This window comes from Corythoichthys intestinalis, chromosome 4 (genome assembly GCF_030265065.1).
Source record: "Corythoichthys intestinalis isolate RoL2023-P3 chromosome 4, ASM3026506v1, whole genome shotgun sequence".
Taxonomy (NCBI): domain Eukaryota; kingdom Metazoa; phylum Chordata; class Actinopteri; order Syngnathiformes; family Syngnathidae; genus Corythoichthys; species Corythoichthys intestinalis.
This window is the reverse complement of record NC_080398.1, coordinates 20,782,985-20,808,993: the sequence shown is the minus strand read 5'-3', so window position 1 is coordinate 20,808,993 and position 26,009 is coordinate 20,782,985. Positions and strand designations below refer to the sequence as shown.

At 40.6% G+C, this 26,009-nt stretch overlaps 1 protein-coding gene across 1 annotated transcript; it reads right to left on the bottom strand.

The window, feature by feature from the left end:
• Positions 1 to 6,910: 6,910 nt before the first annotated feature.
• LOC130915285 (polycomb protein SCMH1-like) lies at positions 6,911 to 25,977 on the bottom strand. Its single transcript, XM_057835223.1, has 17 exons — positions 25,802 to 25,977; positions 25,233 to 25,388; positions 22,735 to 22,789; positions 22,500 to 22,577; positions 22,133 to 22,203; positions 21,829 to 22,063; positions 21,630 to 21,718; positions 20,979 to 21,225; positions 13,818 to 14,056; positions 13,488 to 13,667; positions 12,353 to 12,479; positions 12,078 to 12,278; positions 11,827 to 11,997; positions 8,710 to 8,835; positions 8,414 to 8,533; positions 8,220 to 8,341; positions 6,911 to 7,719 (listed from the first exon to the last, which is right to left on the bottom strand). Exons 3-17 carry the CDS (start codon positions 22,757 to 22,759, stop codon positions 7,600 to 7,602), a joined length of 2,151 nt encoding a protein of 716 aa, XP_057691206.1. The 5' UTR covers positions 22,760 to 22,789; positions 25,233 to 25,388; positions 25,802 to 25,977; the 3' UTR covers positions 6,911 to 7,599.
• Between the last annotated feature and the right edge of the window lie 32 nt (positions 25,978 to 26,009).

Sequence of the window (26,009 nt, the reverse complement as noted above, 5' to 3'; positions counted from 1 at the left end):
ATGTTTACTCTCGGGACGCAATGTGGTCCGTTTCTCATTGCGTCCCGAAGACCGCGCTCTGTATTATTTCCGCTTTACTTGACATATTTCAATAATCGGAATTTAGATGTTTGTGAATCGTTCTCGAATCTTCCACGGCCGAATCGCTCAATGATGTAATGACGGCTGGGCATGTTGTACCGTGGTTCTAAGTGTTGGATGGTGCGTCTTTACTCACGAGAGATAATGGCTAGTCATCCAGAATGAATTCTTCGGCAATGACTCTTGTTATTCCCTGGGCTTTGGGACTGTCGAGTGCCAGTTTGTTACGCATAGCAAAAGTTTCTGCCAGTGTTAGTTGCGTAGGACCTTTCTTTTTGTCTTCGGTTTTCTTAACATACTTCTTATATTGTTTGTGGTGGTATTTCGCTAAATGCTTGATTAGGTTGGTTGTATTAAAACTTCTTACAGCTTTACCACCACGCTTGACTTTATTGTGGCATATGTTGCACTCTGCCTCTTCGTCTTTGTCGTCCTTTAAGGTGAAATGATCCCACACAGCTGACATATTTACCGATAAAGTCTCTCGGTAAATTGGGAGACGGTAATGTAAATGTAGTGTGTTGAAGGTGTGCCGTACAATGCGGACCGGATTTTAGGGAAACCGAAGCAAAAACTGGAATTGATTATGTAAATCAGTGCGCTGGAAAACCCGGACGGGACTTCAAAAAAAAAAAAAAACTGGATCGGAAGTCTGGATCGGAATTTTTCCATGTTGGCCGATCAGATACCGATGCGCATTTTTTTGCCCATATCGGCGTCCGATCCGATTCAAATATTGGATCAGGACATCTCTAACTGTGAGCGTAGCATTAAAAAGTTTTTAGACGCCTTGTTAGATAATTTTCATCAGTATAGCTCTGTATTAAGAGTAACATAAGAATATAATGCAGAGTTGTGTCTTTGTGTGAGTTATTTTTGGGAGCCCCGATAATCCCCTCCCATACCGTTTGTGCCTTAAATTTGTATTAAATATAAAAACAGCCGCAAATGCACAGTGGCCATGGCATTACAAGTCTGTGTTTGGATTCCCAGTTCGATATTATTACCCACGCTGACAGTAGCCTGACTAACGTTTCACCTTCTAGGACAAAAGCTGCCATGAGCTGGCCCACTCCATCTGTGGGCAGGAGGCAGTGGTGGGGTGCGGGGGTCTGTCAAGATTAGCTGATATTAAAGCCCCCACCCTCCCTCTATCAACAGCCTCACTCACTCAGAGCCCTGCAAGCAAAAAAGTAGGTCCGCTGCCTCTTTATAGTGGAAGCTAATGAATTTTAAATTTAGAATGACGCCACTGGCATAGCGTATGAAACCCTGAAGTATGATATGGTTGACAAAACTGACCTATTAGGTGTATGTACCACACCAATTCTAAGCACATTTCTTTTTTTTTTTTTTTTTTTTTAAGGAAGCTTGTCAAAAGCACAATAAGGACGTCAAAAAAAGCTAATTGAATGTATTTAATTAAAGACATTCATGTAGAAAAAACATTACTCCTCATTGCCCTTACATCTTTCTTTGCATAAAGTGCAAACACTCTTTGCTTATGAGGTGCTCGAGCCCCCCCCCCCCAAAATCAGAAAGACTGAAAAGGTGAAAAACTTTTTAAAGTGCGTATGACACCATAAAGCATGTTCATTTCATATTTCACGCGGTTTTTTATGCTCCTGAATGAAACGGGCCGATTGGATGTGTGTGGAAGCGATCGTTTTATGGATTTAATTTTTTAATCGCGCGCCATTAAAATGAGTGACTTCCGGCTACAGTCTCGGGTTTCGGACGAAAGCGAATGTGATGTCACCCGGGTCAGCATCTCACAATACAGCATTGCTTTACAGCATGCAAATGGACTGCGGATTCAGCTGAGTTTGCGGATTAATTTATTTTTCGCATCACAACAGCCAAATGGCTGCAGAAAATTGTTGCTGTACCAGGGAGAGGCGTGTTAGTCTTTTTGGGTTTCAAAAGGTTCGCGTTCACAGCAGATATTGGTCAAAACAAGCCCTACTACTGTGGGACCATTGGACTTACGAGGAAGTGAGTAGACATCGTATTTTGTATTATGTCAAATACTGGGATCATGGCACACGTTTTAATACGGAGGCGGCTTGCATTTTGTGGCTGACTGTCCACCAAAAATGCCACTCGGCCGACGACCGGTGGCCTGTCGCACTCCCCCCCCTTCTTTAAATAAAGAACTATTTACTTACGTTTGATCATGGAAGGGCATGGCATGTAGTTCTCCTCATACAAATCCTGCCATGTTAGCTGCACAACAACTGCACACCGCTCTCTGTTTACATCTTCGCCGTGTAGTAAAGCATTATTTTACGCCATATTCGTTTTGACTTTGTGGTAGCTACGCGCTCCTCTCCAGCTGCTTCCCCAGCGAGCTCTCCTGTCCGTAGCAAGCAGGGGAACGAGCTGTAACTTGTTCGCCGCCGGGCGGGCTGCCGATCACCAATGACAATCGACAACCCCTCCGCTGTGTGATATAATCCGGGCTAGTTTTGTGTGATTCTTCACTTCGAAAAGCGAAAATAAGACTTTGAGATGTCACTCGGTTCAGGTTAACATGTCGGCTAGCTGTCACGCCTCTTGGTTTGTTTACATTCTCTGAAGCTGGGGCAGGGAAATGACAAAAGCCTGACCAACTACGATGGCATAAAATATCGTTCGGGAGGTGCGACAGTAAAGGTGAAGTCGACAGTTATGACCATTATGGAGTAATTTTGCCATTTCGTACTGAATAAATGCATTTTTATCATTTCATATTCCATTTAGCAAAAGACTGTTATTAGTCATGACCATACCATTTATTTAGCATTTGGGGAAAAATACTTATATAAAAATAATATTCTGTAAAAATATTGGATTGTATTTATTGCTAAAATTGAGGACTACAGTTTCCAGTCATTATAAAGGACTGTAAAACCTTATAATGTCCCACCCATTACATACAACTAAATTAACTATGTTCTTTCCCCAACTATTTAAAAGTAGTGGCATGACATTATACTCTCAAAATAAAAACGCATATCTAACTTCCTCAAATAGTGGAAAAAAATCGAGCCAACAGATATCCTACAAAATGAAGAGAATACAATATTGGGACTAGGCATGTGACGGTATGATATTCTGACGGTATGATAAGCTTAAATCACGGTATTGCAAGTACAGCTCTAAAATGTGTTAGTTTGAGGTATTTGGGTTTTTAAAAAAACTACAACAACAACAAGAAACTTTTTTTTCCATTGACTAGGATTTTTATTTTTCAAACATATTAGAAAATTGGAACATAAGTATAATCTTAAAAAGAAAATAAATAAATATTCTAAATAAACTTACAATAAATGCAGTCCTTTAGGTGGGTCTGAATCCACATCTTAACATTATTACCATCTAGAGCTGAAACGAATACTCGAGCAACTCGAGTTTAAAAACTGATCCGAGTAATTTTATTCACCTCGAGTCATTTAATTTTGACAGCTCTAAGCATCACGTTTAGCCCGGACTACTTTTAATGTGGGACAACGCGCTGATGTCACGTGCGTAGAGGAGGAAACAACTTTTTTAAAAAAACAACAACTTACTGCAGCCGACAGCCGCTACAAAGGATGCCGACGCTAAAAACTAGCCCGCATGACGCTACGGAAGTAGCAGGTAGCGTCTGATGAGTCTCATAGAGTTCACATGTATGTTGAACTAGATGCGAAATGACAGAGTCAGCAGCGTTAGTAAACAGCCGCCATCTTATAGCAGTAGACTTCTAAGCGCTAATAAATAAGATTAATGTTACTGTCACTTGCTCACGTAAGGTTTTTCTGTAAATTATTGTTGGAAGGGAAAGATAAGACACAAGATGGATATATCCATTCAACATACGGTACATAAGTACTGTATTTCTTTATTATAACAATAAATCAACAAGATGGCATTACCATTATTAACATTCTGTTAAAGCGATTCATGGATAGAAAAACTTGTAGTTCTTAAAAGATAAACGTTAGTACAAGTTATAGAAATTTTATATTAAAACCCCTCTTCATGCTTTCGTTTTAATAAAATTTGTAAAATTTTCAATCCAAAAATAACTTAGTAGCCCGCCATTGTTGATGTCAATAAGTTCTTACACAATGCTCATGGGTGCTGAAGCCTATAAAATCAGTCGCACCGAAGCGCCAGCAGAGGGCGTCAAAACTCCGAAAAACACAAGTACACATTTCACTGAGCTGTCATTTTAATCTGTTTGAGCGGGGCATTTGTGCGTTAATTGCGTCAAATATTTTAACGTGATTAATTTTAAAAATTAATTACCGCTCGTTAACGCGATAATTTTGACAGCCCTATTAGGGCTCATGCCCCGCTCAAACAGATTAAAATGACAGTACAGTGTAATGTTTGCATGTTACTTGTTTTTTGGTGTTTGGCACCCTCTGCCGGCGCTTGGGTCCAACTGATTTTATGGGTTAGGACCATGAGTGAGCATGGTGTAATTATTGACATCAACAATGGCGAGCTACTAGTTTATTTTTTGATTGAAAATTTTACAAATTTTAATAAAACGAAAACATGAAGGGGGGTTTTAATATAAAATTTCTATAACTTGTACTAACATTTATCTTTTAAGGAATGCAAGTCTTTCTATCGATGGATCACTTTAAGAGAATGTTAATAATGTTAATGCCATCTTGTTGATTTGTTATAATAAATAAATACAGTACTTATGTACCATATGTTAAATGTATATATCTGTCTTGTGTCTTTTCTTTCCATTCCAATAATTTAAAGAAAAATATGGCATATTTTTTAGATGGTTTGAATTGCGATTAATTATTAGTTAATTTTTAAGCTGTAACTTGATTAAAAATTTTAAAGGTTTGACAGCCCTAATTTACATATATAAATATATATAATTTATAAGATTTAAAAGTTTTTTTTGAGTGAAAGCAGTGAATTAGTCTTTTTTTTTTTATTCTAGTTACATCTGAGATGGAATTGTTGGACGTTTTCAACAATGTACATCGAAAATAAAGACATTGATTTTACTGAAAATGGTTCAATATTAGATGAAATGTCTTGTTTTCACATGTATATTTATAATTGATCTTTACCTAAAAATATATGTTTTATCTGATTACTCGATTAATCGATAGAATTTTCAGTCAATTACTCGATTACTAAAATATTCGATAGCTGCAGCCCTATTACCATCAGAACAAAAATAACTGAATTATTTTCGATAAAAAGCATGTGTGTATGACTCGTGTAATGTTTACATTACACAGTTGCCAGAGAGAAAAAAAACAACACGTTTTACCACCGCTAGACATGCTGGAGTTAACTCTCCTAGTTGGTGGGAAAACTTCATTACAGTGTTTACTAACCTTTAATTTTGTATAAATGTGAAATCATATTGGAGGTATTCCTTCCTCGGCAGCCACCTTCCGCAAACATGTTTTACATGTCTGTTGGCCCTCGTCCTCTAAGCCGCGGCCATGTCTAAATTTTCTGTTGCTGTAGTATTCCCATAACAGCGATTTCATTTTCTTCGAGGGGGAAAAAGTTCAGGAGTTTCACCTCTTCCAGCCATCGTGTAGCACAGGTGTCTCACTGACACTGAGCAACAACCGGTGGGGGAGGGTTGAGCCTTGCTGCTGCAAGTGAGGGATTTCTTCATTATTTTTGGGATATTAAAAATAGCTAATACATTAGGGAGGGTAAATCATTGCGGTTTTGAAACCTTGACATTTATATACCAAGGTATACCTTGAAACCGGTAATCGGCACATGCCTAGTTGGGATAAATTAATAGAATTTCATGGAACAAACCTTGCTGACCTTTCCCCATTGGTTTTAAAAGACAGCATTTAACCCACTCGCACACTTTTTAGAGATGAACAAATTCATTCTTTTATCGTAATTCTTTTGGGGAAGTTTTTTTTTTTTTTTAAATATAGAAAAAGTAACCCAGTGCTTTCTTCTACACACTAAACACTATTCAATGTGTGATGTTCAGTGATTCAGTCAATCTTGCATGTAAACATCCAGGTCAAAGCAATGCGATCCATACCCTAACACGTGTCATTACAATACATCTTTAATGCTGTGTAAGAGGTGGACGCTTGGCAAGGCGGCACCTTCACAAACACGCAATATTGAGCACAAAGAGCTTTTATTTCCGGCTAAAAATAGCATAACTCACTGACAAGACACACACATGCAACACAACACCCTGGCTACCATCAACACAGGCATCGGGGCCCTGGCTTGTCACTAACAGTGTAGGTTCACAAACACACAGGCACGTCAGTTACAATCAGTGGGCTGGGTCACAGTTTTCCTGTTTGCACTCAGAGGATGCGGTTGAAGGTATTTTTTGCCAACGTCATACAATGCATGCAGACTAATATAAGCCCACTGGTGTGGTGACAAACAATGACAGTGAAGGCCATTGTTGTCATCAAAACACACAAATCGTGTGTCGGATGCGAGGTGTTGGCTAGAATAGAAAGAAAAAATAACACGGTAATGATGGTGCTAAGGGGAACAGATGGAGATGTGGCCCACCCATGGCACAACATGTCACAGTCCCAAGGAGAAACACCAAGGAGACTGAAAAAGGGAGGGGGGGACATGGATGGAAAGTGCGAGGGAGGTTGCTGAGTGAGACTTTGCTTCCCCCTGCAGGCTAACTTGTGTCTGTGCTATTAAACCAAAAGCACCTTTCTTATTCCCTTACAAAGCGACAAAGAGCCTACGCCGACATCATTTAATGTGTGTAAATGCCAAATGCTGTGTTTAAACATTTAAGTTTGGCCAGGCTTTGGCTAACATACAAAAAACACAATGCAAGTAATTAAAAGTTGCTTTATATATTTATTAAGTAGGGTTAACACATGATAGTTTGTCATGTGAGAACTCTAATTAGATAGTATCAAAACATAAAAAAAGAAAGTACAAATAACAAAGTTCAGACAATGTAAACAACATCCATAACAAGAACAATGACATTTTGTAATGGTAGAACTGTTATAGTTTTTCCTTTAGGAAAAGAAGGTAATATACAAGAACAATAAGATTTTGTCATTGCAGAACTATTATAGTTTTTCCATTAGGAATAAAAAGATAATTAATCTTGCTGTTGTTATTGTTGTGAGTGTCTCCATTTGTTAACAGCATTCCTAACTAATGGGACTGAATGTAGTGATTTTATCATTAAGCATTCTTTTAATAAAAGGGGAAATGCATTATTTTCAAAGTACAAAAGGCAAAATATACAATCAGGCCATTTAAACTGCCTGTAATGAACTTTAAGTCAAATAATAATATTAATAATGATTAAAAAAGAAAAACAACAACACAAAAACAGAAACTAATTATCCCATGCTGCCTTGGGGCTGGATTGTGCTACATAAAATACTGTAAAGCATCCTCATTGGATGAGGCGGACGTGGTTCCAAAGAATGCAGCCAATAATGTTTCGTGTCAAATAGTGCTCTTGGAATTAAGTAAAGACCTTTAAAAGGCGACCTCAGTACTTGCTGCTTGTCCTCTCCCTCAGGCGCGTTTCAGCTTGTCAATGTGGAAGGTGAGTTTGAGGGCGGGGCCCAGCTTCAGCCCCATGTACTTCATCATCATTTCGCTACGTAGCAGCAGCAGCGCCTTGCCGTCAATTTCCTGTGGTGGAAAACAGACTGTTACATCATTCCTTGTTCATGCTGTGTGCAAATAAAATCGAGCAAGCGATAACTAGAAAAACATTACCGTGAATTTCGGACTAAAAGATTTTTTTTTTTTCCCTTTATTTTGAATCTTGCGGCCTATTATTTGATTTACTTGGGTTAATAGATAACAGTCATCCGGCAAATTTTGTCACTAGCTCTATTTACGTCCATCTCAGATCTTTTACATCCATTCAAAGGTGAGTGTCAAGTCATAATTATGACAGTCTTATGACGCCGCTGTCAAATAAAGTGTTACCGGTTATTATCTTTTGGTGTAAATGTTCCATAATACAGTGAGGACAGCTGCGGCTTATAGCCTGGTATGGCATTTCTATGAATAGATGCCGTTTTCATGTCAAATTAGGTGGGTGGCGGCTTATAGTGAGGTTTTCCTTATAGTCCGAAAATTACGGTAATTGTGGGACCAGTGCAATGATATTGCCATATGCTTACGTGTTTTCTAAACAGGTCAGCATGTGGTGCAAGCATGGGGTCGATGTCTTTAATGTAGCGCATGACATCGCTAACGCTCCACAAGTTGGGATCCTGACCGCTTTCGCCAAAACACCCCAAACCTGAAAGGGCACAAACGAGGAATCATCACATGTACTGCATGTACGTATATCCGTGCCCAAGCGTGCGTGTACCTGATGAGCTTGTGTGACGCACACGACTGTCCGACTTTTGTGTCAACGAGCTCGGGGAGAGGGGACTTTTGTTTGAGTGCTCGAACGTTGCCGCCACAGCGCTGCTTTCCATGGATTCCCCTGCGTAACACAGAACATTCACTGATTTTAGCTTTATAGATACTATTCATCACACTCTCAATTCAAACTTTTTCATTCACCTTTACAGATTAAAAACGCTCACTCCAAATTTTACCTAAAACAATGTCGCTAGTCATTCAAGGCAGATAAGCACAATCACCAAGAGGTATTCTTACCATTGATGGACGGCCTAGAGATCTTGGCCGGTTTTGAGGGCAAGGGGCTTTTGTACGGGTCTTGAGGGAGCCTCTTGGTGCCTAGACTTGGACCTGTGGTCAAGTTGTCTGATGAACCTCTCGTGTCTGAAAACAAACACATGAAATGATGTACAGTAAACTCAGTTGGCCACTCACTATAGAGTAGTGCAGATGGTCTCAAAATGCGGTAAGGAGTACCATCAGTGGTATGTAGCCTCCCTCTGGTGGAGTATAAAAAAATGAATGAAATGAATATTCAAATGGACTTTTTATTTCACTGCAGTACATTTATCATGAACAGTTCAGTTGTAAATCCACATAAACTACAAAAGATTCATATTGAATGCTTTAAAACTGTACTTTAAAATGTAAATATATATAGAAATAACTTCTGAATGGAAAATATAACACAATCTTTAAGTGGGTCCCTTTTTTTGTGTTAAACTGCTTTTTTCCCCCCCCGGGAACATTTTGGCCTAGAACAGTAACATATTTTAACTCATTGGCTGCCACTGAAGGCGATAGGCGTCCAATTTATTTGAACTGGGAGGACTTGCAGTGAATGCTTAATGTTTCAGTACCATTGACGTCCATAGATGTCTAATCTGTTTTGACTGGGAGAGGCTGACAGCGATCAGTCACACTCTTAAAGTTGAAATCTTAAGGAAAAAAAATAGATGTATTTTGTCGAGATAAAAAGTTATAATCTTGCATGACGACAGATATATTTAAAGATGAAGTACCTGTAATCATACTTGTTATCAATGTGAGTTTTGCATTAAAAATTGAATGCCGGATAGGAAAAAAAAAAAAAAAAAAAAGATTTCAAAAAATAGAACTTGATTCTTTAGTTACATTTGTTTGAAAAGAGACCAAAAAAAAAAAACTTTGGTCTCTCAGGGAAGTCAAGATTTTTAGTTTTTTACTTTTTAACTCACTGAGAGAGCCTTGAACACCACATATTTTTCTATTCTATTTTTCTAATTCCGTGAGAGCCGTACAATATGTTTAAAACTAAAAACACAAGTAATGTGTGCAACACTTCTAAAAATTAGGGCTGTCAAACGATTAAAATTTTTAATCGAGTTAATTACAGCTTAAAAATTAATTTAATCGTAATTAATCGCAATTAATCGCAATTCAAACCATCTATGAAGTATGCCATATTTTTCTGTAAATTATATATATATTCTGTAAAATAAATTGTTGGAATGGAAAGATAAGACAAGATGGATATATACATTCAACATACGGTACATAAGGACTGTAGTGGGCATTTCACTCTACTGTCATTTAAATCTGTCTATGCTGTCCTCACTCCGAAGTGTCTACTTTTTCCAAAGCTAGACAGCTAGTGAACGACGCCTTAATGATCAGTCTTCTTCCTTTTTCATCTGATTTATTAATAAAATGGCCTCAAACCATTGTCCTCTTTAGACCGTCGTAAAACTACAAAAAAAAAAAAAAAAGTACACAAGCATTGCATTAGCAACAACGTTAGCTTAGCACACTATACAGGTTCACTAAACATAAACAAAAAGCGTCTCATACAAAAAATATAACATTTTGCTTACTAACATAATATGTACATTCTTTACAACAACCATACTTACGGACAAATCTTGTCCAAGGATCATATAAGCACAACATTACAACATAGGCGTCAGCCCGAGACGTCGTGCAGCCATATTGAACTGGCAAGAAAACAATAAACCATGTCGCAAAGCGACCACAAGAGTTCGCTGTTAGACAGCACAAAAAGCCTTGCTGTAAAACTTACCAAAAGGCAGAATACTGTCTGAGCGGGACATGTGCGTTAATTGCGTCAAATATTTTAACGTGATTAATTTAAAAAATTAATTACCGCGCGTTAACGCGATAATTTTGACAGCCCTACTAAAAATACAATCTCCAAATTCTTTTTACCAACATACAGTAGTTATGCTGTTACTTATCAATGATCAGTATTTTTTACCATTAATGCGACTTCTGGTGCTGCATGGTTTTGCTGATGGCTTTGTAGTCTGGTTGTTACTTGGTGGGGTTCATGCAGACGTTGAGAAACTTATGCAAGGAGCACCATCAGTACACACCGAAACAAGTTTACCCATCGATAGATTTTTTCTTTACCAATCTCAGTGGAATAAATCCTCCCCTCTTGTTGTCCCTCTCATAGTCAAAACCTTGCAATAACGCTGAACTGCAATAAATAGCTTACGTCTGTTGACTCATCCAAAGCGAGAGAAAAAAACGGTGCCGCATTTATGTCCTTATGTCCTGCTGAAAAGTATAATACTCAGTCTTTTTTTTCTTTTTGCCATCTTCTTAAAAGGGTCGCTAAAATTAGATAAAAACGCGGAAAATGAAACTGAAAACGAGGAAAGTTTACTTCCTGATCTCACGCACACATCAGCCGCTATTTTCACAGCAAAATACGGCAACCCCACTGCAACAGTGTCTCTGCCTCATTTGCGTTGCCTATGCGATTGATAGATAAATAGATAGACACACGACATGTACGTTTGCCACTTTCCCACCAAAATTACTGCGAACCGGCTTTCTAGTTGCCGGTTGTAGTATATGGACTACATGTCCCATGATCACCTCAGGCTCACGCAGCCAATGGCATGGGACTTTGGGGATCTAACGTAGCACATCTAGGTTGCTATTTGATGATATCTAGTGTGAAATTCGGGAGTATTGTCGGAGCATTAAAAAAGTTAACATATGCCGCAAAAGTTACGTCTGCTCATTACTGCACAACACCAGCGCATGACCAGTGACCGCTGCCGTTTCGCGCAATGCGCAAATGAGTATAGCAAAACTTTTCCTTTTTTTTCTTTTTCAATAATTAAAGATTTGTCTGCGAGCCAGATGCAGCTGTCAAAAGAGCCAGTTTTGGCTCGCGAGCTATAGGTTCCCAACCCCTGCGCTAGATGTTCAATCCAGCGATCACTGCTAGACTTCCTTGTCAAAATGGATTGGATGTCTAACACCATTAATGACAGGGAATGAGTTAATGCACTTATGGTGGTACTGAATATTCTCGTGACTTGTCTGTAATGTGATGTAAGAAAGCCCTTGATCTATGTGTACCTGTCGTAAAGGTACGTCCATCGTAGTGTAGGCTTTCTCTAGCCACAGGCTGACTACCAAACAGCAAGTCGCAGTGTAGGTTGTGGCAAAGCTTTTCTAGGAATCGGAGAACGTAAGTGACACTGCTAACGGTGGGCAGCGTCAGTGTGTGCTGCTGCTTCTCGAAGTAGGCTGTGAATATAACCACAAATAAAATCAATTAAATTTTTCGAGTGCTGTTAATTTTATATTTAAAAAAAAAAAAGCCTCACCTGAAATAACCTCACCCCCGTGACCAGGCTTGAGGCAGGTAAAAACGGTGGCCTGGTTGTGGGCGGAGTCCACGCAGGCCTGGACGCACTGCTGAAGCACCGACGCCGCCCGGCCGGGACCGAAGTGGTCTGGTAACTGCTGGATGCGGCGCTGGTCCAGGTGGGGCCCGACCTTGCCATACTTGTTCAAGTAGATGCACACTAAGGAGGCAATATGTTAATATTAATAACAATAGTAATAAAATGTTTGTGAAATTATTAAGATATTTGAGTACCTGTTGGGGCCTGTAGTGCAGATTTGGGGATAGTAGCGTTGTCAAGGGGGACAGTGCTGGTGTCGGGCTCTGGGGTACTGCTGGTTGGAGACGTGGGGGCTGGATTAGGTACCAGGCGAGGTTTTCTCTGGACAAAGAAGCATTGTAGCATTTATACCAGTCTTGAACGAGGGAAACATTTTGGTAGTTAGTGATCTAGAATAATTTTGCACAACTGAACAGACTCGTTACCCAAAAACAGCGTGGATCGTGATACTACTACTACTACGCTACTACGTGTCTGGTTCAACTGATTTTTTCCAAACACAACATACAAATGTGGTTCAAACCCACTTACACCTTCAGACAAACACTGGTCTATTCCAAGAGCAAAACCACAAGAAGCAAATTCAGCAATTTTCCTTTATATTTAAGACTAAGCTGCCAATGCACAGGTGCATGGCACAGCATAAATTTGCATATCAAGAAAAAAGGACATTGTTTGAGAATGACAACTTCCTAATTTAATGAAGAAAGGGCCTCCAGAGTAAAAAAAAAAAAAAAGGTGTCAAACAAGAAAAACGATGAGGAAGTTAGAAGCACTACCTATTGTATGCCGATAACAATGTCCTGACAACACTCTTTCTGGTTAGAAGCTATTCACGATATAGGTCATGTCTTGCTCAAAGTCATCTGGGATAGACTGCAATTCTCCCACAACCCTAATGGGGACAAGTGCTACAGAAACAAGGTTGGATAGATGGGCTCCCATCCCAATGTTGGCATTTCAGCTTTCCCTCACTTGTTTTTTCCCCCTCCAGCTAACTTTATAAGCTTTTTTTTTTTTTTTTGCATAGTTTTTATTGGTAAAAATGGTTGGCATTTGTTCAGAATACAGCATTTGTCTTTTAGGTTTCACAAGGGGAACAGCAGCTACAAAGTAAAGCTAAAAGACAACAAAAAAAAAATCTATGAAATATTGGCACACCAGACAGCATTGGCAGCTTCAATGAATCGCTAGTGGGTGGCTCTATAATTATTTGGGTCTGATAAGCATTCTTCTGATCTGCATTGCCAGCTTGCAGAGTGAAAGTGTCGCTCAAAAAAACAATCTGCTGCACTTGTCAAAAACGAACAAAACTACAACATCCTGTACCTTGCTGCCAGGCTTTGGCCCTCTCTTCTTCGGGATCTTGACAGGCATGTCCTGTGTCTGCGGCAAAGCTATCCTCTGTGCCCAGTTGCCCGGTAGTCTACCACGGGGTCGTCCTGGACCTGCCGTAGGCCGGCCAGGCATTGCGTCAGGCAAAAAGTCGGCTCTCTTGACCCAGCTCAGCTACACAGATTAAACATATGAGAGGGACAAATATATACATTTTGCAAATGCTATTCAGTGCTTCTTTGAATTCCTTGCTGGCTCCAACCCTTACACTATCATTGGCAAACCAACCCAAACTTTAAAAATCTCGGGCTTTCTGCAGCCTACCTTCCGTCCAGGCTTTGGTCCACGTTTCTTGGGAATATTGACAGCCTCCAAGCTTTTGGATGTCTGGATACTTGGTGGTCCTGAGGCTGAGGCCTTCTGACTCCAAGACTGCTTGCCTTTTCTGCGACCAGGTTTGCGCCCCCTTTGACCAGTGGGTTTGCTAACCACAGGTGGTGTGTGCATGGCCGAGCTCTCCACAGTGCTGTCTGTTAATGGCCCAATGCTCTTTGGAACCAGTGCTGCAAAATACACAGAGAGAATACAACTTAACAGGAAGGTTTTCGGGCTCATGCAAGAAGTTAAAATGAATAATCAAGTCTATTTATTATTTAAGAACTCATTTCAATGTGATGCTAATTCTGGAGTAATTCTTTGCAGAATATACTATGCAGTACAGTGATCCCTCGTTTTTCAGGGTTAATGGGGACCAGAACCCGCCGCGATAAGTAAAAAATCGCGAAGTAGCGCCCTCGCTCCCCCAAATATTTTGTGTGTGTGTGTGTGTACAATGTATTTATTCAGATTTAACATTGGAAAGTGATACATATAAGACATGTTTTTTCACTTTTTTCCCAAATTAAAAAAAAAAACATTTAAGCACTTCAAATGTAATAATTAGGATAGGTTTTAAACATGTTACTATCCCACCGAATCATTTTTAAACAAGTAGAAACATGCTTTGTCTTTATTAATTACTTCATTTAGTGCATTCAAATCCGCTCAATGTGCCAACTTACACACATTGAGGTGCCACAGCAACTGTTTAACAAGCAAAACGATGATTGATGCATGCGGCGCTTTGAAGTTTTGGCTACCAAGCATCTCTGGCATGATCAAACCTTAACGTCTCTCAATCATTGTTAAGTTTAATAAGCAACTCCAGTGCACTGCCCGATAAAGAAAAGCAGCAGGGGGGAGTGAGACCATGTGATCGCATCGGGACAGCTTGTCTGTATTTATTCATTCATTTTTTTAATTGAAACAAAAATCCGCGATGGACTTAGGGCGTGAAGTTTGAAGCGCGAAGTAGCGAGGGATCACTGTATACAGTATGCCTGTGAGTATTGTTATAGTCAGGGGTGCACATAAGTGGTCCGCATGCGCGCATGCGTACTGGACGTAGACAAACGCGCTGGCCCTCAATGGCTTCCATAAGCTTTTGCGTACCGATGGCTGACCAGTGTATTTGTGGCGGACACGAGAAAATAACTTGCTCAAAATGTCGAAGAGGCAGGCCCCACTGAGTAATTATTTCCGTGTTCCCCCACCCCCGTCAAAAAACAGACAGACGACAGAGACGTCACCGGAGCTACCGAAAAAAAGTACTTTTGCTGAAAAGTGGCTGCAGGAGGTACCATGGCTAGAAGCAAATGATGCTCGCACGGAAATGCGGTGCAAAATGTGCCACGAGAATCCCAATGTCGCTGATAAGAGCAGCGCACTTTATGTAGGGTCAAAGAATTTCAGCCATCCAAACTTTGAAAAGCACGAAAAAAACAGAGCACGTGGCATTTAAGCAAACTTTCGATGTCAGACAGGACCCCACTCACGCTATGGACAAGTGGCGGAATAAAGGTAATGAAGAACAGCGCCATGCACTTACAAACGTGTTTTTGCTCGCATTTTACAAAGCTAAACATGCACGTTCAATGAGGTCTTATGAGGAGGACATCCCACTTTTACAAAGGCTTGGAGTTAATGTGGGAGCCGCATAATGCCCTTTATTTTGAATTGGAGCTTTTATGTTTATTTCTTTACATTTCATGTCAAAGTAATGGCAATTTTGTTGTGCCAGTTGATGTTAATCAAGCATTAATTGTTAATATAATTAATTCAAGTTAATTGGCTCTAAGTAAAGCTTGTCATAATTTTATCACATCAGGCGGGTCGGCTCTCAAGCTCAATGAGGACCAAGTCACATCTCCAGGTCCTCCTCTGAGAACCTGGGCAATTAAAATATGTGCACCCCTGGTTATAGTACCCTTTTGCAGGTATTCCGCTAAGTGTTTAGATAGTCATTGCTTGAAGGCTAACAACATAACCAGATTAACAATTTTCATTAGTTGTTAGACTCTTTGCACTTCTGCTAGTTATGGAGTTCAGTCAGCTGCTGCCATAAATTATTCATATCTTTAAGTTTGCAAGCAAAAGCAATCAATATTCGAAGGATCGATTTAGAAAAACTCCAAAGTCAAGTCACTCATCTCATCGTACTATTGTATTGTATTAGTGATACACATTTTTGGTTCACACCTTTGCCTCTACCTACATATAATATGTTCTTACATAGGTGAAAGTTTGACTGAGCAAGTACATATTTCTATTTCCATCGTGTTCTTTTCCCCAATACCCAACCAAGCATCATTATCTAAAATGTTAAGATTTACCTTACATTTGTGACAAAGCAACAAAACCTTGATGCCTAATGTTGCCTTCTGTGGGTGGGAAAAAAAAAAAACTAGCTACAGATGGACGGTCACTCTGACAGTCAATCAAAAACCCCTTCAAAGGAAATGTGTGACAGGGAAAATTATTTCAAAGAAGCACAGTAGGAAAGAGAAATATCTTGTATAGTATACAGCCTGTGGGGACCCTTAATCAAATACACTTTCAAACAGGCATTCCGATCAATGCTGCACTGCAAGCTACGACAACTTTCCATTAGGGAGCCTCAAAAGAAAATAAAACACTAAATCTGATCGATGCACGAAGATTGGTTAAGTCTTTAGTAATACATTTAAAAGGCTTTTAGGACCTTTAGGTTACTTGTTCATTAAATGGTAGCAGAAGTGTTGATCGAGCAACATATTGTTTTCCTCCCCTTGAGAGCAGTTCACTGTGTTTATGCACGGAAATTGATCACCTTAAATGCATCTTTCTTATTCTTGCTGTTCTGCTCAGATAAAAGTAGGATTCAACATCTAATCTGATCCCTTATCCATTGATTAATTCTGTCGAGCTGCTAACTTTTCCTGCCTCCTCCTGACTCTTCTCTCCGTCTACCACAGGGGTGTCCAAACTTTTTGCAAAGGGGGCCAGATTTGGTGTGGTAAAAATGTGGGGGGCCGAACTTGGTTGACGTCCTTTACGTAGAACAATATATTTGAGCAAATTTTAGCAAGCCATTCTGTGTGTCACATTTGCTTTATTATTATTTTTTAAATAAATAATTTCAACAATCTCGCAACTAGTCTTTGTAGCGTTCTCTTTTAACTCTTGGGCTCTTGCGAAATACTGCTGCTGTGAAATTAAACTAGCTTCAAGTTGCTTCAATTTCTTGCTGCGAATCTTCCCTGTAATCTTGTCGTACATGTCAGCGTGTCTTGTTTGGTAATATCGCCTCTCATTGAACTCTTTAAAAACAGCGACTGTCTCTTTGCAATTGAGGCAGACACAGTTGCTGCGTATTTTAGTGAAGAAATAGTCCAATTTCCACCTATCCTTGAAGCGTCGGCCGTCGCAGTCAACTTCCTTTTTTTTTGTTGATTGTCGCTGTTTTAGAAAATTGGAAGTAAAAGGTCACACGGGGTAATGTTGCTTAGAGTGCTGCTGCCTTTTAGTGGGTAAATGAGGAGCAGCATTTAGTATGTAAACTACTTCATATGCTGGTAGTAGTACTGCTGACCAATTTATTAGGTCTGTGCGCGGGCCAGACGTTATTGATTTTATGACAGAGGCTGGGGGCCGGATGAAATTTGACCACGGGGCGCATTTGGCCCCCGGGCCGTACTTTGGACATGAATGGTCTACCAACTGCCAACGAGTCCATGTATAGAATATTGGTTAATATTTGTGTACAAATAGTTGCATATCTTGAGTGCCTACCTACTCATCAAGGGTGAAATTGAACAACTAAATAAATAACTAGCAAAAAATAGAGCTCTTTGGTTTAGAATTATTTTTTTTACTTCATTTGACCTTGCAACGTTTACAACTAAGCAGGCATTAATGGAATTTTATGGACAAACGAGCATTCTTTCTTATTAAAAAAATATATACAGTGCCTTGCAAAAGTATTCGGCCCCCTTGAACCTTGCAACCTTTCTCCACATTTCAGGCTTCAAACATAAAGATATAAAATTTAAATTTTTTGTCAAGAATCAACAACAAGTGGGACACAATCGTGAAGTGGAACAAAATTTATTGGATAATTTAAACTTTTTTAACAAATAAAAAACTGAAAAGTGGGGTGTGCAATATTATTCGGCCCCCTTGCGTTAATACTTTGTAGCGCCACCTTTTGCTCCAATTACAGCTGCAAGTCGCTTGGGGTATGTTTCTATCAGTTTTGCACATCGAGAGACTGACATTCTTGCCCATTCTTCCTTGCAAAACAGCTCGAGCTCAGTGAGGTTGGATGGAGAGTGTTTGTGAACAGCAGTCTTCAGCTCTTTCCACAGATTCTCGATTGGATTCAGGTCTGGACTTTGACTTGGCCATTCTAACACCTGGATACGTTTATTTTTGAACCATTCCATTGTAGATTTGGCTTTATGTTTTGGATCATTGTCCTGTTGGAAGATAAATCTCCGTCCCAGTCTCAGGTCTTGTGCAGATACCAACAGGTTTTCTTCCAGAATGTTCCTGTATTTGGCTGCATCCATCTTCCCGTCAATTTTAACCATCTTCCCTGTCCCTGATGAAGAAAAGCAGGCCCAAACCATGATGCTGCCACCACCATGTTTGACAGTGGGGATGGTGTGTTCAGGGTGATGAGCTGTGTTGCTTGTTTGAGAAGAAAGTTTGGAAGGACGGCCGGGTCTTGGTAGATTTGCAGTGGTCTGATGCTCCTTCCATTTCAATATGATGGCTTGCACAGTGCTCCTTGAGATGTTTAAAGCTTGGGAAATCTTTTTGTATCCAAATCCGGCTTTAAACTTCTCCACAACAGTATCTCGGACCTGCCTGGTGTGTTCCTTGGTTTTCATAATGCTCTCTGCACTTTAAACAGAACCCTGAGACTATCACAGAGCAGGTGCATTTATACGGAGACTTGATTACACACAGGTAGATTCTATTTATCATCATCGGTCATTTAGGACAACATTGGATCATTCAGAGATCCTCACTGAACTTCTGGAGTGAGTTTGCTGCACTGAAAGTAAAGGGGCCGAATAATATTGCACGCCCCACTTTTCAGTTTTTTATTTGTTAAAAAAGTTTAAATTATCCAATAAATGTTGTTCCACTTCACGATTGTGTCCCACTTGTTGTTGATTCTTGACAAAAAAATTAAATTTCATATCTTTATGTTTGAAGCCTGAAATGTGGCGAAAGGTTGCAAGATTCAAGGGGGCCGAATACTTTTGCAAGGCACTGCATATATATACATATATATTAGGTCTGTCAAAATTATCGCGTTAACAGGCGTTAATTAATTTTTAAAATTAATCACGTTAAATAATTTGACGCAATTAACGCACTAGGCCCGCTCAGACAGATTTAAATGTCAGTACAGTGAAAGGCCAACTTGTTAATTGTGTTTTATGGAGTTTTTTCGCCCTCTGCTGGCGCTTGGGTGTGACTTGCATATGTTATGTGGCGTAATGTCGCCCTCTGCTGGCAATTCAGTGCAGCTGATTATTTGGGTTTCGGCGCGCTTTTCTGACGTGATTATATGTCGACGCGAACTCACACTAATAGACAGTGCTATTCAGACTAGCTAACGTCCGCATCCAGTATTCAGTGGCAGTTCTCATAGTCCCATCACACTGTTTGTGTCTAATACATGCATCGCTTGTGAGTTATATTCCTCCTTTGTTTATATTCATGAGCATTAGATAGTTATTGACTATGTGTATTTGAATTTGTTCACATATATGGTGAAATGCAGTTACATTGTTAGATGCTTGTGAGCTAATTGGCTAGTGCTACTGCTCAAATGGACACGTGTGTGTACATTTTATGTTATTTTGTGATTTATGCAAGTTATTGACACACTGCCTTGTTATTTTCAGTTTTACAAAAATACAAGAAACGTGCTCCTGTCAAAAAGAGATGACTTCAGTAAAGCCCATGCAACTTTGCCACACCGTCTGATTTCTTTTTGGAACTTATGTTCGCTATCTGTCAATTTGTGTACTCACACACATTGAGGACAGAATAGGGCTACTAGTTTATTTTTTGATTGAAAATTTTACAAATTTTATTAAAACGAAAACATTAAGAGGCGTTTTAATATAACATTTCTATAACTTGTACTAATATTCATTTTTTAAGAACTACAAGTCTTTCTATCCATGTGTAACTGGTACACGCAAGTCCATGTGGAGCGTGGAAACCTCCCTGCCGATTCCTTCATGTAAGGACGCTAGCGGCTGTGCCATTGGCTCGAGCTTATTGGTGCAGTGGTTACCGATCTTGCCTGCCGAGTGGAAGCGTCGTTGGCGCGCGGGGTCGCGTCCCGGCCTAGTCAGAGGTGGGAGCGGAACGCGGGGCGGCGCTGACACAGGGGTTACAATGGTGTCGTGGACCCGGATCGGCAGCGAAGGTTTCGGGGGGGTGAGTGTAACGGGTACATGCAAGTCCATGTGGAGCGTGGAAACCTCCCTGCCGATTCCTTCATGTAAGGACGCTAGCGGCTGTGCCGTTGGCTTGAGCTTATTGGTGCAGTGGTTACCGATCTTGCCTGCCGAGTGGAAGCGTCGTTGGCGCGCGGGTTCGCGTCCCGGCCTAGTCAGAGGTGGGAGCGGAACGCGGGGCGGCGCTGACACAGGGGTTACACATGGATCACTTTAACAGAATGTTAATAATGTTAATGCCATCTTGTTGATTTATTGTTATAATAAACAAATACAGTCCTTATGTACTGTATGTTGAATGTATATATCCATCTTGTCTTATCTTTCCATTCCAACAATAATTTACAGAAAAATATGGCATATTTTATAGATGGTTTGAATTGCGATTAATTGCGATTAATTACGATTAATTAATTTTTAAGCTGTAATTAACTCGATTAAAAATTTTAATCGTTTGACAGCCCTAATATATATATATACATATATTTCATTCAATTTTGCTCCATAGCAAGAGAATACAGTGTTACATTGATGAATTTCCTGCACACACTTGTCAGAACATGACATGCCACCTTTCAACACTCATACCACAGCCAAAGTTTACATTTCATGTAAAAACACGTTGCATAAGAATTTGCACCTTTTGTTCCGGGTGGCTGCAGGTTATCCCCGGTAAGTGCACTCCAGCCGACAGGGAAGATGTCGCGCGAGTCATAACGGCAGTAGTAGTCGAACGCTCCCCGCCAGCCGTCGAAGGTGACCTGCACCTCCACGCCGCGTAATGCACCCACGGTTGCCGGGCAGATAAAGTGAGGGTTTTTGCGATCCACTGCCTCCAGCTTCATCCCTACTTGAAAGGAGTTCTGTTCTGGTGCAGGAGGCTCCTGCTGGAAATGATGCAAGAGAGAAAAAAAAAGGGTCACGATATGGAAGGTCCTGGCAAAATACACTTACAAATCAAGGTGGAAAAATGCAATCTATAATCCTTTATTCACTCATTAAAGTTTGGCTGGCACTGAAACATGAGCATTCACAGACAATTCTTGCAGTTTAAATGAATTGGACATCTTGGTATTAACCAAATGCTAATATTGCGTCCTACATGACCCAAAATGTGATGTCCACGCATCTGGATGGACGTCAAGACATGATGCGGTTAGTTTTTTTTTTTTTAATTACCAAAAATAGTCAAAGAATGTTTAAAAGAGGCTAACCAAATTATGCGCTGAATTAGGACACTGGCTAAGCCATTGTGGACTGCTATTTAGAGACCAGCATGTAAGTATTGTACCTTGTGAAAGATGCGTGGAGGCGCCATCTCAGCTCCATTTAGTGTCTTCAAGAGAAACAAAGGCCAGGAGGATGCATTGAGACGGAAACCTAATAGACAAATATTTAGTTGTAATTATTTTGCAATGTAGAAACATCTAAAAAAATCCAATAAGAAAACAAGAAAATCAATAAGGCCGGTGTCAGTGTGCATTCTTTACCAAGCGGTGGCTGCAGCATGCCGCCGCTTTTTTCGCAGTTGCCGATGGGCTGGATCTCGGACGAGTCCACCAAGCGCCAGAAGTCGTTCTTGTTGTCGGAGCCGTCCAGGCGCAGGCGGAGTCGCGACCCTGTCAGGCCCACAACTGTGGCGATGCAGGTGGACGTGGTGTTGCGCGGGTCCTGAGCTTCCAACTTCATACCCGCTTTGAACTCATTGACTGGCGGTGTAAGGCTCTAAATGTGTTATTTGACATGTGTTCGTGGGATGCTGCTCTGAGCTGCACTGACAGACATACTGCTTACCTGACGGAAGCATGAAGCCGGTGCTGCGCTGGCACCCGTATCTTTTAAGTACTTCTCCCAACTGAAATGTCCTGCAAATACAAATATTAGTAAGAACATCCAAGTGTGCAGGAATTACATTTACAGCACAACCTCTGAGGCAGCATTTTCTGAAGTCGTAAGATTTATAATTTTACTGTCTCATGCAGGAAAAATAAGCATTTGAGCTTAATTAAAAAAATAAAATTGCTTAATAAGGAGTATGGATAAAGAATGCATGAATGTTTTGTAAACAATTAATAAAAGACTTGAGAATGCTGATAGTTTGGTTTTGGAATGAAGCATTTTTATATGTTATGCCGCAGGGAAAATAAGTAACAATAATTACCTTGGAACAGGGAAGGCAGCCGGGAGGGCCGTCCACTCCGGGCATGTTTGATCCTTCTGGCATCTTTCCATTCTATAGCTAAAACGTTTGGAGAGTAAAATAAATTCATTTACAGGAGATCTTCCTCTCAGTCAATATCCAACAGTGTTAAAAATGGATATTACAGAACAAAAACATCTGGATTTACAAAAACAAAAAAAAACAAACAAACATGAAACCACATTGAAGATGTTACCTTTCTGCGGCACAGGCTTCCTCATGCTCCAATGATACCGACCAAGCCTCCAGCCCTACAATATTAAAAATAGTTATATGCAGCATTAAAGCATGCCTATTGTCTAGGCTTATGAATGACATGGTGTATCATAGGAAAAGTGTCAGGTGTATGATGACAACCTAAGTAGTCACTCTCCAACATTGAGGTATGAATTTTAAAATGTAATTGAGGTTGTCCAATGCACAGTTTAATACAAAGATACCACTTAACGTTGAGGAGGATGGGTAAACCCAGCAAGACAAACCAACGCTCATACTCACAAATTCAATTCTAATACTGTAAGGAAACCTACTAGCATGTTTTTGGACTGTGAGAGGAGCAACAATTCGAAGCCAAGACAAGCGAAAAGATGACAAGATGAAAACCTCACGCATCTTTAAAAAATAATGCATGTTCAATTCATTGACATCTCAAAATTGTCCAGTGTAAATTCCCAGCGATAAAAAGCATGTTTATTTCATATTTCACGCGGTATTTTATGCTCCTGAATGACATGGACTGCTTAGATATGCGTGTAGATGATCGTTTTATTTATTCAAATTTTTTTTAATACCATGCCATGAAAATAAATAACTTCCTGTTTTGAGGAGGAATGCGAATGTGACGTAACCCGGATCGGCATCTCACAATACAGCATTGCTTATTAAAACATGCAGATGGACTGCAGATTCAACTGATTTTGCGGATTAATTCTTTTTTTTTTTCGAATCACGCCAGCCAAATGTGCTGCAGGGTTTGCTTGCTGCACCAAGCAGAGGCAGGAGCCTTTTTGGGTTCCAAAAAAACCCACCCCAAGATTGGCCAAAACAAGTCCGACAACTGTGGGACCATTGGACTTACGAGGAAGTGAGGAAACCCCGTGTTTTGTAATATGTCAAATACTGGGATCATTGCACTGGCACACGATTTAACACACTTTGCTTGCATTTTGTGGCCGACAATGCTCCTTGTCCACTGAGAATGCCACTCGGCTAACGACTGGCGGCTTGTCACACACCCCCCTCGGTCATCTTCGCGTGCCCGCTGGGAGAGCGCTGTACTCGGCTTATTACCCTCTTCGTGTGCTCGGTGTTCTATCAAATTTTGCACCCCATCACAAATTGCAACTTTGTATTAAAAATGGCAGTGAATACAGTGATTACACAGTAAACACTACAAACTTCAAATAAAGGAATATTTGCTTACGTTTGCTCATAGACAGACATGTAGAAAAGTTCTACTAAGACACATCTTCCCATGTCAGCTGCACACAACTGCACACCGCTTTCCCACTGTTTACGTCTTCGCCGTGTAGTTGAGCATTAATTCACGCCATCTTCGTGTTAAACATGTATGCTTACGATGTTACTTGTTTATTTAGCACTTGTGGATAACATTGAGAGTCCAACTGAATGTACAAGAGGGCTTATTTACAGCCACAAAGTTTTGGAAGCAAAATATTATAAGGGTGCAAAACTTGGCAGGAAACCGGCAATAGACAACAATCCTCAGGTTGGGCTCGGGCAGCTACGCACTCCTCTGATTTCGGCCGGTTTGTCCGGCGGTCATTCTCCAGCTGCTTCCCCGGCAAACAAGCTCTCCTCTCCTGCCCGCAGTTGGGGAACGGCGAGCTGTCACTTGTCACTTGCTCGCCGCCGGGGGGTTGCCGATCGGCGAAGACAATAGACAACCCCGCCGCCGTGTGATATGATCCGGGACAGTTTTGTGTGATTCTTCACTTCGAAAGGTGAGAATAAGACCTGGAAACGCAGCTTGGTTCGGGTAGCGTGTCGGCTAGCTGTCACGCATCATGGTTTGTTTACGCTCTCCGAAGCCGGGGCAGGGAAATGACAAAATCCGGACTAACTCCGGTGGCATAAAATATCGTTCGGAAGGTGCAAGAAGTCAACAGTTTTGACCATTATGGAATAATTTTGCCATGTCTTACTGAATAAATGCATTTTTAATATTTCATATTCCATTTAGCACAAGACTTTTATTTGTCATGGCCATACCATTTATTTACCAATTGGGGAAAAATACTTAGATAAAAAGAATATCCTGTAAAAATATTGGAGTAGAGAGATTGCAACAATGACGACATTTTGCTGCTCTGTGTCGTATTTTCCTCGTTCTGAATCTTCCTTCTCAATGGGCTGAATTCTAAATCAGATGAAATCGTGACCCTGCCGACGTCATCCTCCAGTTGGGGACGCTAGAGCGCTATAATGACAGGCGTGGCTAAACGGCAGATTAAAAGACTAATTTGTCATCTGCGCTTTATCAAATTTTTGTATATACTCGAACAGTCTCAAATATGATTCTAATTTACATAATAATGCTATTTATGACTTTTTGTTATCCTGTCATAGGCACTTTAAGTGTTTGCTCAGTCAAGATTTAATGGCTACATCACACCTTGAAAAATTATTTCGCCGCGAATTTCCCTTGCACGCCACTATATGAAAAATACTTACCTTAGAACTTCATAACCATTTAGCCGCTTGCTTTTCCCAGCGGACGTGCTCCTTTTCAACAGAAGTGCGCCCTTTTCTTCCTCCAAACTTGGGAACGGCGTTCAAATCCAAGCGACCCGCCACCTTCTGAAGACCGCACGGACTACGTTATACGGGCTACAATAAAAAAAAAAAAAAAAAACACACATTAAGTGCATCTAATGCGGACACCGGTGAGTTGGTTTAGCGTGGGTCGTCCACAACAGTGACACGCAGATGCGCGGCGCCTTATTCAAACTACAAAAGCTCATTCCCTCTTCCTCAGACCCAAGTCGAGAATACCAGCCAGCTCCGCTTAATGGGCGGCGTTGGTAGTCAGAAGCTGGGCTAACTGCCATCCGTCGCATTGTAAAAGAAGCCGTTGTATGAAACTTAAAGGTACTTAACGTGTTATTATTAAAAGCGTTCATGCTAAGTAAGGTGAGCTAAGCTCCCTCAACAGAAGATGCTAATTAGCCTAGCATGCTAGATGCTAACTTGTTGACCTAATTTTTAACCATTTTACAGTAGTTCGTAAAATAAAAGCGTACCCGGCGCTCTCTGAGGCGGTCGCGTTTGCTTTTCCGTGCTCCGCGACGACGACGCGTCTTGAAAGACGACGCAATTCTCAGTCTTCTTTGTAGACGTGTGCTCGTTGAATGGCTTGTGTGTGTAACTAAGGAGTCAGCGCTTGTCCGCCATTTTTATTGTTGTGACTAGGAATGGTAGGGGTGGGTGGTTTGTGGGGTACGCGGGTTT